Below are 18440 nucleotides of genomic sequence, written 5' to 3'. Positions count from 1 at the left end.
AGCCCTACGTCGCTTTGCCTGTGAGGGGCTGACTGCCGACGTAAATAATCGTGCGGCAGTCGGCAAGTGGTTAAAGGAAAATCCTATGGTCTGGTATTGTACGAGAAAATTTTTCGTGCTTGTCCAATCGTATAATTTTGGAAGAACTGTCGTGATTGGCACTCGAAAGCTGTGTACTAATGGTCCAATTGTCGTACGATCGCTTAAAAAGCGGTATTTTTCGTATGATTTTGGATCTTGTGTACGAGCCTTTAGACTCTTGTCAACAAAAAGATCCTGAGTAAAATGTTTCAATATGTTTCAGTATTCCAATATATGCGTATATACGCATGTAATCTTGTATTGGCGCGTAAATGCGCGTATGCTCGTAAATTAATGCACTCAAATGTAAAATTTTCTAATTTTATTTTGACATCTCTGTATTCATCTTTCTATTACTCATCTTTATACAGCTGTGTGGATGGCTCCATAGACTACAATGCATTTATTTCCAAATCGGTAAAATATGTGATGTTTTTTACTCCTGTGATCAAAAGGCCTTAGGCTACGTTCACATGTGGGCGTAGTGGATCATGGGCAGAATCACCGCGATTCTTCCCGCGATCCGGAATCATTGCAAATCGCGGGATGCATGTGCGATGCCCGTGATTTGCAATGGCACCCCAAACGCTGTGCGATGGTGCCGCGATTTCCACCTGCCGAATCGCAGTAAGATCTCGCAAACAGAAGATGCGGGACACATGACGCACAAAAGAAGCTCCTGTTCCTTTTTGGGCATCATGCGTCCCGCGATTCTGTTTGCGCGATGTTACCGCAATTCGGTAGGCGGAAATCGCGGCAGCATCGCACAGCGTTTGGGGTGTCATTGCAAATCACGGGATCGCACCGGCGTCCCGCGATTTGCAATGATTCTGGATCGCGGTCAGAATCGCAGTGATTCTGCCCGTGATCTGCTATGCTCACATGTGATCGTAGCCTTAAGCTTTGACAATACAACCTAGAAGCTGTACCAGATCCTGTGTGCTCCCCCATTAGGGGTTTATTTACTAAAGGCAAGTAGATTTTGCACTTGGCAAGTGCAGTTGGACCAGATCTTAGTAAATGAGGGTAAGTTCTGCTGACTTCCATCATCCAATCATGTGCAAGCAAAAATGCAATGTTTTGCTGTTTTTTTTATTTTTATTGCATGTGATTGGCTATTCTTTGCAAGTGAGGCTTCACCTCATTTACTAAGCTCTGGAGTAACTGAACTTGCACTTGCACTTGAACTTGCACTTGAACGTGAGTGCACAGTCCATTTGCCTTTACTAAATCAACCCTAGTGTAAGCAAGGCCTGATAAATGCATTTCAAATGTTGCCTCTGAAAAAAAAATTCTAAATGGCCACAGTACTCTACGCATAGGTGTCTGCATGTCATTGCGCATGTTTCTGATGCTGTAACAGAGATGAACTGTCACAGAGAAGAGCTAAGTAATACTGGTAATTCGTTAGAGATAGACTGTGGCAGAATGTGGCCCCAGGCCTGGTATCAGCATTGACCCCTACATGTATTTAACTTACATTGACATGTAGGCACAGAGAAAACCACCCCATTTGCACGGCCTGAATTGCAATGGTATGTCATACCTGGCACCAAATGCATACAAATGCTTCCTTGTGAAGTGATAGGCAGGTGCATGCCTTTGATTAAATATGTTATCCCTCTGGTTTACAGCAGGAGAATAAATGTTATAATATGGCTCACTGGGCATCCATTTGGCTCTGGGCACCTACCTAGGTTGGCCTGGGGATGATCCAGCTGTGTTACTAGCTACTGATTACAGTCCATGGATCACAATCAAACTAGTGTATAATGAATACCACCTATCATGCTGACATATTGGATTTAATACTTTTTGAGCAACTGACCCAAAGCAGGCATACAGATAAGCAGTTGTGACTTTTCTCTGACTTCACATGCTGCGTGTTTGAATTGGGTCAGTGATTCAGAAGATCAGCATCAGCCAGACAACTAACATTGTCTGACGCAAGCAAGAACTGTTAGTCCTTCTATTCCTTCCAACACAGATTTCCGTATTGTTATCCATAGTGATGAGTGCAGCTGCATGCTAGTAGTGCCCCAAAGGATGTTCTACTGAAGACATTAAATACAGGGAAGAAGACATATTTTAAAAGAAAATACATAAATTTAAAAAATTTAATTTTGTGCAGACGTCAAAGTTTATATAAAGAGCCAAGAACAGTGAGTGAAGAGGTAAAAAATAATACATTCTTTTTCACCTGTCAATCACACATGGCAATTGGTGAAAATTCAGTCCCAGACATTTTTGCCAAGTCAAAATTGACAATTTTTTGACAGTTTTGAAAGGGAACAAAGGTTGCTCGAATATTTATTGTCCATCAGCATACATTTAATTGTCCTAAAAATTGCACTGGGATTTTTATAGCAGATTCTTCAGCTCAGCTTCCTAAGGTAGAATCTTCTTTAGCTACAGAAGAGGATGGATAAGTAGTAGGAAAAACTGAGTCTTTGTACTGCATTCATTTGCATCAGCCACCCGGTTCCATCTCTACAGTGTGCGGTAATTAAATGGATGGACAGGAGCTGATTGATTAGTTTTGATGGTTCCATTTGTAGTTCTGCACCAATTATATTCAATAAAAGATAAGAAGAAAATATCGCTCACAGACATAATTGCCAGTAAACTGCTAAGCTTGGAAAAACTAACGAATTCTTCATCTTTCAAAAACAAGATGCTCCAAAGAAATTAAAAAAAACTCTTAATAATTGCAGTGAATTCTAGGATTAACCAAAATTGACATATATATATCTATATCACATTGAAATGCTTTACAAAGAATAACAATTTTTCCTAGCTGCACAAAATAATGACTGAATAATGTATTGTTTGATTATCATATGCTGCTATTTTGCCATTCTTTTTTTTATTTGACTTTATACTGTTTACATTTCAAAGAAAAAAAATTTTGGTGTGAAGTTCAGCACATGCAGTCACAAATACTTTACAGTATGTGTTCCAGGTCAGTGACTCTCCAGGTAGTGAAAAATCAGGGTAACAATGCTGGGGTACTCATAAAGTCAGAAATTGCAGGTCCAATATTACTATCTTGATTTACTCTTTTTAAGGGGGAATTGTGTTATTTTCAACCCATGGAAAGAGATCATGTTAATGAAAAAACTTAATCATCTTATTAATTAATTCATTCTTATCAATGAATCCTAAAGGGTCATTTTTTATTTTTAATAAAATAATAAACATGTCATATAGTATTGCACAGAGCAGTCTCAAACTTCAGCTTCTGGGGCCCCTCACCATCTCGGGTTGTGTGCGCCCATTGACACACACAGCGCAGCTTGGCTCCTACTGTTCTCAGCAAAGTTTGTGAGAGTGGCGAGAGTGGAGAGAAGACCGGCACAAAGCTGGATCGATACAGGACAGGGAATGCATTAGGGTAAAAAAATATTAACCTTTAGAACCACTTGAATGTATACCCAAAATCCCTGTTTCCAAGCATAGTTTATAATTACCTATCTTCATCGAGGCAGCTCTTTCAGCCTTTTGGAAACAACAGACTGTTATACTGGCAAAACATGGCTAATTTTTTTTTTGGTTTTTCATTTTTTTCATTCAGCCAGCATGCTGAACAAAAAAAAATGAAGCAATTCCCCCATCCACACATGGGAATACACTGATTGGCTGCATGTGTTGATTAAAAAAGGCAATTATTAGATCAACGTCTCATGAACAGGTATGGTCACAGATGGGTCGAAATTCATCTGGTTGTGCGCAGGGCCTACTTGCCATGCACATGAGGGTACCTCTTCCCATGCGCATGCTCATTAATGCACGGGACCAGGCAGGAAAGAAAAGTCAACATTATGGCGGTACCTCGGCTTAGAGATAAGCCATACACTTTGTGCAGGAGTTAAAGTTGAATTACATTGTATCTGAGCACCACAAACCAAAAACGCTATTTAATTCACTTTTAATATTCAAAGTCAACTTCCCCATCCATCCATGTCTTCATGTTTTATTTTGCTGTGAAACCACTTAAAAAACACACCCTAACATTTCTGTCCGGGGCCATCTTGGGTAAGGGCAGGTGATTCACGTAGCATTAAAACAAAAAAAGGCCAGGCGCTGAGGATCTGTACCACTGGGAGAGAGTTTTGGGCTGCTGACAGGTCGCTCAAAACCAGTGAGATTGGGATGAAGCGCTGTACCTGAGCAGAATTAAAACACCAGTCCTTCAAAGGTGAGACAATGGCAGTTTTTTGAACAAAGTACAAACCGACTGTGCACACAAAACACTGGGCCAGCAAAGAAAGTACCTGGGAGAGGTCGCTGCATGTGTGACAGGAAATTTCAAGGACCCCTGAGGTGACCAACCGGCTATATAGGAAAGGAGAGGTGCTGAAGCCACATGTGTGAGGGATGAGGTCTCACATCTTACATAACGGTGGAGGATCCTGTACTGGAGTAAGGCCCAGATGAAGCTGCTTGGGGCACCCAGGTGGACAGACTGCCAGTGCACAAGGAGACTCCCGAATTTGGCACGATTGAAGCCGCACACGCGGCCCGGAAATTATGTCACGGGTCTGGCAGAACTGGAAGCAAGTGTCGGCGGTATATGGGCAGCGAGGGAGTGTGACACTGGGCCGTCCTCGGCATGGCTGGGAAAATAAAAGGAAGCCAGCTGTAGGACAAACTACATGTTATGGGGCCAGGCCCCTTCTTCAGGTCCAAAGCTGGCAAATGTGAAAGGTGCAAAGGTTTATATAGAGAGGGATGATGGAAAAAGGAGAAGGGGAGAGGGGAACAGACATCCATGTCACTCATGCTGGCCCCTCCCCCATGAAAGCTATTAAAATGAATAGTAACTAAATAAAGTTACTATTGCTAGCAATATAATATATTGGTTGATAAATAAACTAAAACAATTGAAAAAATGAAGGAATAATAAAGAAAATATTAACAATAAAAACAATAAAATGAGAATAAAAAATACAAATTAATTAAATTAAATAAGGAAATAAAAATAAAAATTACATAAGAATTATATGGAAACTTATAGGGAAAATGATATAAAAAATAAAAAAAAATTTGGAAAATGTGTTTTAAATATTTGAAAGATATATAATGAATAAGGGAAAGGAACTCTCCCTAAACAGGAACAATAACCAAAATAACACCTGAATGGATCAGTATTACATGAAACTGCGATGTCCAACTCCTCATTCAGACCTTGGGGATACAAAGTACTGTATTAAGCTTTTATATCCAAAAGGTCTCTCTTTAACACAGCAAAGAAAACCTTTCACCTTCCATCAGAGACCCCTTGGGTATGTATTCAATGGCTAGAACAGTTAAATCCCTAATGTTCTTGCCATGATGGGTGGAAAAATAGCGGGAAACACTGTGCTATTCTTTCCCTTTCTTCATGAACCTCGTACGAGATGGAAGTATAATGGATAATGGTCCTCCCATGTGTATTGGTGAAGAAAATATATAATGTGGCCAGAGTCACGATTGTAAGAGGGAAGCTGTTGTACTAAGGGTTGGAGGAACCAATCAATGTACTGGGAGAGTCCGCTGGTGAAGCTGTTGGTCCCAGGAACTATAGGTCTCCCAGGTGGATTCTCCAGTGATTTGTGCACCTTAGGGAGATGGTAGAAGTATAGGGTGCTACATGTGGTGGGTAGCAGGAAGTGGCCCTCTTTCTTGCTGAGTACTGCATCATGGATCACATCCTGTACCATCTCCCTAACGGCTAGCTGGAAATCAGAGAGGGGATCCTGGGGTAGAATGGTGTAGGTATTGCTATTGGAAAGTAATCAGAGGGACTCTTGGATGTAGGTCTTGTGATCCTGGATGACAATACTACCGCCCTTCTCCACCTGTTTAAAGATGATGTCAACATTGGACTCCAGAGCCTTAAGGGCCTCCTGCTCATTGGGAGATAAATTGTACTTGTACCTGGGGGTCTTGTCACAAATGTCAATTATGTCCCTATATACTACATGATAATAGGCTTCCTGAAAGGGACCTCTGGATTGGGAAGGGTAAAAAGTGGAACGAGGATGAAGGGAAGGGTTTATCATGTAGCATTTACTTCCTGAAATCCATCTGCGTTAGCTCAGGGATGCAGGCAGATAGGTGTGCTTAGCTGAGAAAAACCTCCTGCCCTTCTGAAGATTCCTGGGATGCATGAGATCATTTGCCTAGACATGGAAACTAGGAAGTAACTGAAGACATGTAGCACAAAAAGTTTAAAACAAGTAAATATGATCTACTTTCCTATCTCTTTTCTAGTGCTAGCAGCATAAGGATTTGAAATAGTCAATGTTAGAGAGAGAGTGAAGTTTCACTTTAAATATACAGAGTTATTCTGTGAAAATTGTGTTCCATGCCACTACACTCCTTTTCCAATGTATGTTGCAGTTAGGAGGGACACTGCTGAGCGCATGCGCTCCCCACGAGTCCCGCACAACTCTGCCACCTCACAGCCAGTGACAGGATGGGATCCCACCAAGCACTAGCGTGGACCTCATGAGTGCCCAAATTAACTTCTTCTGTCTCCCGTAGCATGAGACTTGGTATATGGGGTCTCTGTACCGTAGAGTTAGTGATGGTTACTTTGGGGAACTGACCGCTAGGGAGGGAGCCAGAACACTACCCTCCTCGCTATCGAAGGTCCTGTCACCTATGCCAGGTACTCCACTTTATGACCAGCTACTATACATTCCTATGAGTTCTTGGTTACCCATTGCAACTGCTTTCCCACTCAAACACTTCTACAGAGATTCCCCTTTGTAGTGGCCTTGCTTCATACCCCATGTGTGCTTTATAGGCCCTGTTCCTTTGATGCACCATGTTCCACCATGCTCCTCTTGAATAACTTCAGACCAGACTCAAGAACAGTTCAAGAACTTTACTTAAAATGTTTCAGAAACATTACAGCATACATGTCTGTCTCAGTCCATTTCCTAACTAACTACTCTGTGACTGCCCAGGTGTACGTAAAAATGTGAGGTCCTTTATAGGTAGTGTCCATGACTGGTAGTGTCCTTGAGAAGGCAGGTGAAGGCTACATTGTTCTGGCTGGCTTGGCTCTAATGTGATTCCTCTCAAAAAGCCCTTGTAGCCTGGCCTTCCCCCTGTATAAATAGGGGAAGGCAGGACCAAAAAAGCCCCGGAAATCGGTGGCAAACACTAACTCTTCCTTAGCCTGAACTCTTCCTGAGCCTAGCTCACTTGCTATTGCAGAGTATTCCCCTTTTAGGCATCTGCCTACACAGTTCCTGCTGAGCCAGATGAATTTTGATTTATCTATGGCCGGCTTTAGAAAGAAAAGTGTCTGTATTTCTCTTGGTACACTTAGCAGCTATTAAAGTCAGAATGATAAAACCAAAATTAAGTGCCATGTTTTGAAGTCACAATAGGCATTCGTTTGGTACTACTGCAGAACTGTTCAACTTGAGGGGGCCAAAATTTATTTTTTGTGCTCACAGCCTGCAGACATTTGTCTTGGTTCAATGAAATAAGAACTTGGCAGTGTTAGAAAGTTTAGATAAAAATAGAGACAATATGATAGTATGTAAACTATGCTTAAAGTCCTAGGGGGTGTGTTTATAAAAAAAAAATTGCAAAGCTATTCATTCTCTGAAACTGCATGATTTTTCAGTCTGTGTGAATGGGGGCAAAATAAAAAAAAGCAAATGTTATTAGACTATTTTCTGCATTATGACCACTAGATATAACTGATGATCATAGGTAAGTCTTATTTGCTATGATTGTTACCTCCATCCAGTGGCCATAATGTGGTATGTTCCTCTATTCTGTAGGAAGAATTACATTCAACTTGGAGGAGAGAAAATAGCCCTAATAACAAGACAGAAATAATGTACATTCCTTTTCACAGAACAAACAGCTCTTTATTTTTTTAGTTTTTTGTATAAATACACCTCCAAATTTTATTGTTTATCCATTGTTTTAATGGATGCCAAATATCGTACAACTGGGACACCCCAAATGTCACTTTAATGTTGTTTTGTCACACCAAAATAGTGTGATTTATTGTAAAATTCAGTATAATGATTAGCACATCAATATCTTTGTTTTTTAATGTTTTAGAGTACGTATATATGAAAGGGTTTTTTTTATTACCCTTCTTTCTCTAGATTGCTTTTCCACCAATTTCCTATTTAGTTGGACCAAGAAGCAAACACTGCTCATTTCCCAAATATGCTTATAACTTGAATCATCTGATTTCTTAAGCATGTAAACCTTGTGGCACGTTCATAATCTGCGTTCTATAAAATTGACTTCTTCTTTCCCCAATATGTACAGACTAAGCAGAAAAAACAATGAATTTTGGTCAAATATCAGCAGCTAAGCCCTCACCTCCATTTTTGACCACTCCCATGGCATCTGATGTATGTTTGCTGTACTGCAGAAAGCAGTGATGCACGACTATCATAGGAAGATGCTGAAATGGGTTTCCCAAGCAGGCTGTAATTAACATACTGCTTTCTTCTTCTCCTTGCTCCACAAGAGGCAAGTGGCAGCAACCAACTGGGTATCAGAGGAGACTGGAGCTGGGTTTATGTTTATTGATTATGCACAGGTAATGTGCTTAAAAGCTAAATAGTATATATTTGGCTTTTAGTAAACAATGGCAAAGCCAGGCGGTTTAAGTTAAGTTCCAAGCCATACATCCACAGGGCTCAGGGGGAGTACTTATATGCCTATGTTAGCATTTGAAGAAATCTCAGGAGGTAATAAAGTGGTTGTTTAACCCTAGCAGTGAGTAAGTTAATCCTTTTTTGTCACTGTTTGGTAAATCTGTTGTAATATAAATAAAGAGCAATTCGAGGTTCTTGCAACAATAGTGAAGGTTAAACTGCATTTAGATCGCTTTACGCTCTCAAGAAGAATGTACCTTGAAAAATGATATCAGTCATCATGAATAACATAATCTTTTAAGGCAATCTAATTATTGAAGGAGGCAGCGGAATGTAGTCTATATGTTTGGAATGTAAAGGCAAACAACTTAAAGGTATTATGCTAAGCTAGAACCCATCGTCTACATTTGTAATCCATCTGCCGCTAAGTCCTTGTATCTATAAAAGTAATAGCTCGTAACAGTTTTGGCTGAGTTCCTTCATTGGATTCAGGTTTTGAAGAGTCTGGAGGAATATGATTTGTTATTATAAAACGTCTGAAGGTGCATACATCAGAAGGGTTTATCGGATAAAGATGTAATCTGACTCTGCCAATAGAAGTCTTTCCATTGAGTTTCCATTAATTCTACTCACTTCTTTTCACAGATATCCTACAAGGCAGTCAGCTCCTTTGACCCTGAAATAGATTTATCCAATCAAAGTGGACGTATTCTAAAACAAGGAAATGAAACACACTATCTGTTCTTTGGACTGTATCCTGGGACAACCTACTCTTTTACAATACGGGCCAGCACAGCCAAAGGATTTGGTCCCCCTATTACGAATCAATTTACAACCAAAATCTCAGGTATTGCTTTGTGGGAATCATTTTTCTGTTCATTGTGTCATCTCTTCATCAAGATTTTCCTTGTGAAACTAAGCCAACTCTATGGTGTTTTCTTCTGTATCTGTGTCCCCCATTCGGGTGTATTCCACTGAGGATGCAGGTCAGGCTACGAGTCCACCCTGACTCCATGTAATCCACAGAACTAGGAGAAAAAATCTGAGCCACCGAACATCATACAAGCCCAGTGTGTAATAGGTGATAACACAAATACTCCAACAACAAGGTAGATTTGGGCTCAACCCCAACCGTCCCACTCAATGAATTCTATTGGTAAACCAGTCTATTGAGCACCCTCTAGGGTCAACCATTCTATTGTCCTGGGGGGGGGGAGCAGAGAGAGAGAGCTATAAACAGAAAATGTGTGACTATTTTTATTATTATTTATATTCGCATACCACACTAAGTCTTTATTATAAAGGTTAAAATTAATGACATGTTAAAAAATATGACCCAGCTTAACCTGCTCCTGCTCCTAAGTTAACTTCATATCCTAATCTGATTCTGATTCAATACAGAGCTATATTGTAACAATATTTTGACCCCTTAGATATATATATTAGATATGTAAATAGTAAAGGGTGGCCACCCAACTGATGTGCCAGTCCAGCATTTGTAAACACTTCACATCCAAGAACAAATTTATTGTAGAATTGGCTGGCTAGTTTGAACTCAAAACACCAGAAAATTGGACAGTAAAGTTGTAAACAAAAGGTGCTATTGTCCACTGTGAGGAGGTGAGTGGAGGAGGTGAGCTGTGATGTGAAGATATAAGAGTCATCCCCATGGGGGTATATAGCACATAACCTCCCTCACACAGATATGCATACTAGGCAATCTTGTTTTAATTTGTGTTGCTTCTAAACCAGAGGAGGCCATATATATATATATATATATATAGGATTAGATCTCATATAAGAGTATTCTTGCAAGGACATCCACTCAATAGATGCAGATGGTATATCAAGGCATACTCTTTATAATGTAAAAACCTTCCAATGGTGCAGCATTTAGTTTATATTGTGCCATCTGTATTGTTAATACAAAAACTGAATGAGAAAACAGCCCTGGATTTCACACAGATGCATAGGTTGTGAAGTCCAGATTGTATAGACACTGCCACACCTCTGGTCTAGAGGAGGTTCAATGTGTAAGTAATTAAAATCTCATTAGAGACATTTCACCTTCCCTTGCAGGAGCATCCATTCAGAGAGTGCGAGAGATATATCAAAACATATTTTCCACAGTGCCAGGATCGTCCAAGAGAGTTGCATCCAGCATGTTATCATATATTGAGTTGTGTGTAATTTTGCATATAGATACAATTGGGACACCCAGCAAAACCGGTCAGGCTCCATTGTTATCCAGCTACCTGCTCCTGCTCCCATGACCGATGGAATCCAAGGCACCACCCAGAGACGAGTATTTACAAACAACTGACACTTCCTTTATAAGTACCTTATGTAATTCTTTTCAAAGACATGTTTTTACAAACACTAGCCTATATGATAATTGCTCAACAGCAGCTTTCATGGCCTTAATAGAGCTTTGCTCTCTATTCAGCTGGACTTGCATTGAGGATTGGAACTGTGCTGACTGCTGAGCAATCACCTCCATATGCAATAATACACACAGCCTAATATATGCTAACATGCTAGATGCCACTCTTTTGGATAGTCCTGACACTGTGGAAAATATGTTTTGCTATATCTCTCGCACCTTTGAATGGATGCTCCTGCAAGGGAAGGTGTAATGTCTCTAATGTGGGTTTTGAATTACTTACACATTGAACCTCCTCTAGTCCAGGTAGCAGTGTATATACATTCAGGAGTGCACAACTTATATATTAGTGTGAAATGCAGGACTGTGTTCTCACTGAGTTTTTGTATGAACAATACAGATGGCACAATATAAGCTAAATGCTTTATCATTGGAAGGTTTCTGCATTATATACGTAGAGTATGCCTTGATATACCATCTGTGTCTATTGAATGGATGTCCTTGCAAGAATACTCTAATATGAGTTCTAATCTTCTTTATATATCACCTCCTCTGGATTAGGAGCAACACAAATTAAAACCAAGATTGCCTAATATGCATATCTGTGTGAGGGAGGTTATTTGCTATATACCCCTATGGGGATGACTATTATATCTTCAGGTCACAGCTCACCTCCTCTGGACCACAGTGGGCAATACCACCTTTTGTTTTCAATTTTGCTGTCCAATTTCCTGATGTTTTGAGTTTAAACTAACCAGCCATTTCTTCAATGAATTTGATCTTGTATGTCAAGCGCTTACATATGCTGGACTGACAACATTACCTTATGATGTATAAACATTAGTTTGGTGGCCACTCATTACTATTATATTACTTATTACATATCTAATATATATCTAAGAGTTAAAATGTTGTTACAATATAGCTCTGTATTGAATTAAAGTCAGATTAGGATATGAAGGTAATTTAAGAGCAGGAGCAGGTTAGCTGGGTCATTTTTTTAAACATGTCCTGTGTTACATGCTGTCTATGTAATAAATTTTAACCTTTATAATAAAGACTTAATTTTGTATGTGAAGAAATATAGTCGCATATCTCTCTCTCTCTCTCTCTCTCTCTCTCCCTCTCCCTCTCCCTCTCCCTCTCCCTCTCTCTCTCTCTCTCTCTCTCTCTCTCTCTCTCTCTCTCTCTCCCTTTCTCTCTCTCTCTCTCTCTCTCTCTCTCTCCCTCTCCCTCTCTCTCTCTCTCTCTCTCTCTCTCTCTCTCTCTCTCTCTCTCTCTCTCTCCCTCTCTCCCTCTCTCCCTCTCCCTCTCCCTTTTCCCAGATGTTTTGGAAGTACATTTCCCATGATGCTGAAGAACACTGCAGAGTGCATGAGCATCATGGGAAATGTAGTTCCAAAACATCTGGGGTGCCAAGGTTCGCCAGCACTGCCCTAGAGGATGTCTAGTAGACTGGTTTACAAATATAATTAATTGAGTGGGACAGTTGCGGTTGTCCCCATACCTTTTTGTTGAAGTATTTGTGATATATTAATCATTGGAGGGTTCCCCCTACTAGAAAATGGTCAAACCTTGTGGGACCTAACTATGTGATTTTGTCATATATTAGGTGATAATAGTCTCAGCCTAGCACCATGCAGGCCATGTTTCTGACATGTTTTGCACCACCCACAGGGCTTAGTCATCAAGGTCTGTGACTACACCCTGTGGGTGGGGTGAAACATTTTGGGGGTGTTGTCTGAATGGAGATAGGCTGAGGCTGTTATCACCCAATAAATGTTGGGTTTGTATGGTGTGCATTGGCTGAGATTTTTTCTGAAGATTTTCCTTGTGAAGAATTTTCTATGCACAGTAACATAATGACTGCTGACAGAAGTGTTATCTGTTGTGAGGGCCTTTTTCAACCGAAATTCAAAGACAATGTTATATTTTGCTTCTTTTTACTAAGTTGACAGCAGTTGTTGAACAGCAACGGGCTGCTCCATTGTTACTCAGGGCCTGCTGCAAGTTGTGAATCCATTAGGAGACTTAAATACTGTACTGGTTCTAATATAGATCTGTGAAGTCACTGGTCCATCCAAGTTTTATTGTATATGGCGCCCTAATAAAGGGGGAGTGGTATTGCTCCTGAAATGCGTTGGCTGTTTGTATATTGCTTATTTACCAACAAGTAAAATTACCTTAGACTCGTTTTGCCAGATTTGGTCTGGTGCTCCTATCTGTATTTCTGTGGTTTGAAATAAGCTTGATATGTGACTGTGCTCAGCCTTTTGATAATGATCCAGACTTTGAAATTACTCTTTCTTTTATGCCTGACATATACTGTTTGGCATGCTGTATGATAGGAAGATGTGGAGTTATTGAATAAGGCAATACAAAGAGCAATACTAATGTGCAAACTGCAGTAACTCATGACTAATAGGTAAAAATCCCTTTTAAACTGCTTCTAATAAAGTGAATTGTGAAAGATTGCTGTTGGCTATTGCGTTTTGCACATAATTCTTGCTCTTTGGAGTGCCTTATTGAATAAACCCTTATGTCTGTAAATATGAATTCTTAACTATCTCTGCATTCACAGTGGATATAAATAAATATAACAGCTTCATGCATTTAACTTTTCTCTAACTTTGGGTTTCCAACATTGTCTGGTATATACAGTAGATCATACCAGATACGCTCATTTACCACCTGAACACTCTGAAAACTCAATATAGCAGACAGGTTTGATGTAAGACATGACTATCCACTTATCCATGAAATGAAGTGTTTGTAGAACTACAGCAGAAACAAGTATGGGGCTAATGTCATATCAGCATAAACACACAGGACACCTTTGTCAATATATTTCACATATTTAGTGTGGTTTATCAAACGCTGTCAGCATGTTGCAGAGTCCTCTGGGTACATGCACAACGTGTAGGTGTTCAGGCAGCGGAAAAGATTTTTATTTATTTTTTGGTTAATTTCTGTTTGTATTTCTCAGCCCCCTCCATGCCAGCGTATGAACTGGAAACACCTTTGAATCAGACTGACAGCACATTGACAGTTCTGCTGAAGCCGGCTCAGAGCAGAGGAGCTCCTGTCAGGTATGAAACGAGGGAGAGAATTCCTTTAAAAAAAAAAATGAAATTGATTAATTTTTTTGAATATGTTTCTGGGGATTACTTTTTACGCAGTATACACTGTGTAAATCCATGTCTGCATTAGGGCTAATTAAATTAAATAATAGAAGAAAGGAAGGCACTTTGATGAGTGTCTGAGTATTGTTTAAAGCATTTGATCCAGATGCAAGTGGCTTATTCTTTGAAGAAGGAGAACAAAGCCGCAGTACCGGCGTGTGGGTGGCTTATTCGTTCCTGCAATGTAATTACTTGCTGCTATCAGCAAAATTCATGGCTACAGTATATTCCCAGCCTAAACTGATTTACTTTCTCCTTACGGTAGTTACCTGTGTAAGCAGGCTATTTCTGATGCTGTGTCCAAGTGTCACAATAAAGCAGCAGGTATTTTTTTCTAATGAAGGACCATTTGCAAAAGCCACTTGGGTTTTAAAAGCAGTCACACAGTCAATTCCTGGGTTGCGAAGGTAGTTTTCGAAACCAAACAAAGTTCTGCAGTGTACTCATTAGCATTACAAATGACATACTTTAAGTGTTACTGTTGTAGAAAAGTTTATTTTTGGTGTAAAAGCATAAAATCAATGCTTTTGGGATTTTGAAGATATACAGGAGGACAAAGCAGAGAAGCACCTACCTGTCTGGCACTAATGTGGAGGTTAGCCACCAGCATCCATATGTCTGATTCTCTGGCACCTATCCATCAAAGGCATACAGTATATATTCACTGTTGCTCCATATCAACTAGTACAGTTCAGTTGGGTACCAGGATACCAACCTGGGGCCACTGTTGTAATCATAGAGAAAATTATAACATTACTATAGATGTTTCTGTGGTTGTGAACAACTACAGCTGCCCTTTTTTTTAACTTGGCTAGTTAAAGAGTAACTCTACTTTTTCAAGAAAAAAAACATTCCCCTCTGGGTAATCTATGGACATTGCAGGGATATTGATAAACTTTATTTCAGATTCCTACCTTTTGTTATGCTGAAGAAATAGCTGTTTTTTTCCATGTGCAAAGTGAATGTGAATAACTTTTTAATTAGGTTTTAATTAGGTATTAGCTGCTGCACTTGCAGGGTTCTAAAGAGGAAAGTGCCGGGGACCAAATCCATTCAAACGTGATTAACCCTTTGGGAGTATCTCACCAAAACTGAAATGTTTGTTGCAGAGGATATGAGAACGCCCAAAATCTAATCTGTATCCTAGTGCAGACTTCTGGGAAAATCACACAAGCAGGATTTGACATTTTAGCACTGCAGATTGAAAAGGAAAGGTCATTTTTAATAATGTTATAATACAATATGGCTTGTCGCAATTGTATATGCTATATTGTTTGCAATATGAAAGTGGAGCTACCCTTTAAAGCCAAAATGCTCTCAGGAATCTTTTGATTGCTGTGTCCCTTTTGGGGAGATTTGCTCTTACATCCTGTCCTATCGACCTCACAGGAAAAGAAGGTAATTGCCCTGGAATCACCCCAGCTGCAGAATTTGTAACCCTTTACTCTATGAGAAAAAAAGTGTTGATGTTCCTGATAAAGAGATTCCCATTACTTCTGTTTTGGATATTGGTGGGAAAGATGACTTAGTGATGAAATGAACTGGAAGGATTTTCTGTGCTACCCTTAGTAACCATTCAACTTCTTCCTTTAAAGCAGCACTGTCACAAAGGTTAAACTTTAAAAAAGAAATGTACCTGTAAAGAAGAAAGTAAATACTTACCTCTCCCACTGCAGACACTGCTCAGTGTCAGTCTCTGAAGAAAATTCGGTAAACGATTCTTCATCAAAGCAGTGTTTAGTAACATGTGCAGCTGGATAGGTTGAAGGTGAAGTAATTGGATTTGATTATATCTGTCACCTTAGTACATTAGTGACCAATTAAAACATGCAACAAACAATATAACATAGGATAAATTAATACATAGACGCCAATGTTAGACAGGGAGCAGTGCCTTACCAAGCTGACCAAGATTTCCTATAGATGCCAATGGTAAAAACCAAGAGTAGTACCATGTCAAGCTGACCAAGATTTCCCATAGACGACAATGTTAAAAACCGGGAGTAGCGCAATGTCAAGCTGACCCAGCTGTGTCCATACTCGTGAGAGTGAGTAAAGCACGGTATGCCTGTAATGCACATCATCCTGAACACAGCTTAAGGTTGCTGTGCTAGCTATAGCAGAAATGTTGCTGTAAATTAAATAAGGGTGTTGTATCTCTGATTGGGGCAAGAATGGCCATCCCATTCATTTCATTTTCATTGATTTATTTATATAATTAAATAAATAATTAACACACGCTAAAAATAAGATGCAGTGTCCCTTTAAAATCATCTACATCCAACTTTTTTTTTTTGTTTTGGGTGCAAATTGATACAATAAACCAGTGCTTGATGTTATTCTCGAGTAACTGAACTCCTTAACCATCTCTTTATTCTATAGTATTGACAATCCACTAGGGCAATGGTTCTCAACTCCGGTCCTCAGGACCCACTAACAGGCCAGATTTTAAGTATCACCTTGGGGAGATGCAGACTAGAATACTGCAATCACTGAGCAGCAAAATATATCACCTGCGATGTGTTTCAGTTATCTTGCCATCTGGCCTGTTAGTGGGTCCCGAGGCTCGGAGTTGAGAACCACTGCACTAGGGGAACCTGAGTTCACGACCTGAGTTTTTGATGACGTTTGCACTGGGATGTATGAGGGGATTTTTCTAGTGATATCTTTCAAAAGCAAGCCTTGAGAGATGTACAAATCTAGCATGTACATCAACCTCAAGCAACTCATTTAAAGTGATGAATGCATTTTTGGTGAAGTGCTCTTGTGTAATACAAACATTGTTCCATATGTGATGATAAACCTGGGATAAATGTGTACTGCTTATATAAATGTATATAGTCTCACTATATAGTTAACATTTATTATAACTGAAGCCTGGTACACTTGAGCCGAACATCAGACAGCTCAGCAGAAACTGGCCGGCTTGCGGTCCGTGTGTACATCTGTCCTAAAAACTGTCTTCTGTTGAAGATGCATGTAGGAAAATGCAGCCAGCCAATGGCTGGGAGCGCTGATGGATGTATTCTAGCAGGGGGGAGTCCCCCTGTCAGAATACAATGTCTTAGTAGGGGAGATCCCTGAATCATCATTGTGTGTGTTGGTGCAGGGTTTTGTCCATTTTTGTCATTCAATCCCTTGGTTGAACAGGAAAAACTGTATGTGTGTATCCAGCCTTACCCTACTGCTCTTATTCAATGTCTTTAGATACTGTAATATTATGGTCTGGCATATGAAGGATGTTGCTAACCCTAAAATACAATTTATATAGTGTGAACGCAGAGTAATTTCCATGCTGTCAGAAAAGTATTGATATGTCTCATTCTCATATGGTTTGCGAAGGTCCTATAAGAGCATTTTCGATGATATGCCTGCATCAAGTCAATCTTCCATAGTCTTGAAAACAGCAATACAATGGGAAACCCATCTTTTCTTTTTCATTTTATCACACACTATTTAATCATGTAATATTATCTACTATTACAAGTTTACTTTGTAATTCAGAGAAGGCCTGCATTGTGTCTCATTGTTGTTTCATGGGATCAAGATTAAAGTCTATATCGTAAAATTGCATTTCCTGCTGCTGTAATACTAAATCTTTGTCTATTAAATCTCACATTTCTGTATAATCGGGAATCTAGACAGGAAATCAAACCCTTTCTAGCTGAAGTATCTTTTATAAACTCATTTTGCTTTCTTCATGCAAGAAAAAATTAAATGAGATGCAAAATAAAAAAATACATTATCAGCTAGAAGACAATTTTAATCTCTTGTTATGTTGCCTTTGTTCATTTTTACATATGTTTCCATAAATGCATTCTGTAGTAGGTAAGCATTTTCATTAGTTTTCTTTTTCTTTTTTTTTTTTTTGACTGTGATGGTAGCAATACATCCTCTACTGCTACAAAGAAGACATTAAGGTGTTGGTTTACTAAAACTGGGGAGTGCAAAATCTGGTGCAGTTCTGCATAGAAACCAATCAGCCTCCAGGTCTTTTGTGAAAGCCTAATTGAACAGGCTAAAGTTAGAAGTTAGATTGGCTACCATGGACAGCTGCATCAGATTTTTGCACTCTCCAGTTTTAGTAAATCAACCCCAATGCATACTTTAGGCTGACAGAACTAAGAACATTTTTCATGTGTTCAACTTAGGGTAAGGTATATATGG

General features: G+C 39.6%; 1 protein-coding gene across 9 annotated transcripts in view; it reads left to right on the top strand.

Annotated features, from left to right (window-relative positions):
• PTPRM (protein tyrosine phosphatase receptor type M) overlaps positions 1-18440 on the top strand; it is a 974793-nt gene that overhangs the window by 530485 nt on the left and 425868 nt on the right. For all 9 annotated transcript variants that reach the window (XM_082259726.1, XM_082259728.1, XM_082259725.1 and 6 more), the window contains exons 10-11: positions 9354-9555; positions 14078-14180. In XM_082259726.1, coding sequence (XP_082115852.1) covers positions 9354-9555; positions 14078-14180 — 305 coding nt within the window. The remainder of the gene's footprint in view (positions 1-9353; positions 9556-14077; positions 14181-18440) is intronic.

The sequence above is a fragment of the Pelophylax lessonae genome, assembly GCF_965119305.1.
Source record: "Pelophylax lessonae genome assembly, chromosome: 5".
Lineage (NCBI taxonomy): Eukaryota > Metazoa > Chordata > Amphibia > Anura > Ranidae > Pelophylax > Pelophylax lessonae.
Note: the sequence above shows the minus strand (reverse complement) of the source record. Positions and strands in the feature narration are given on the sequence as shown.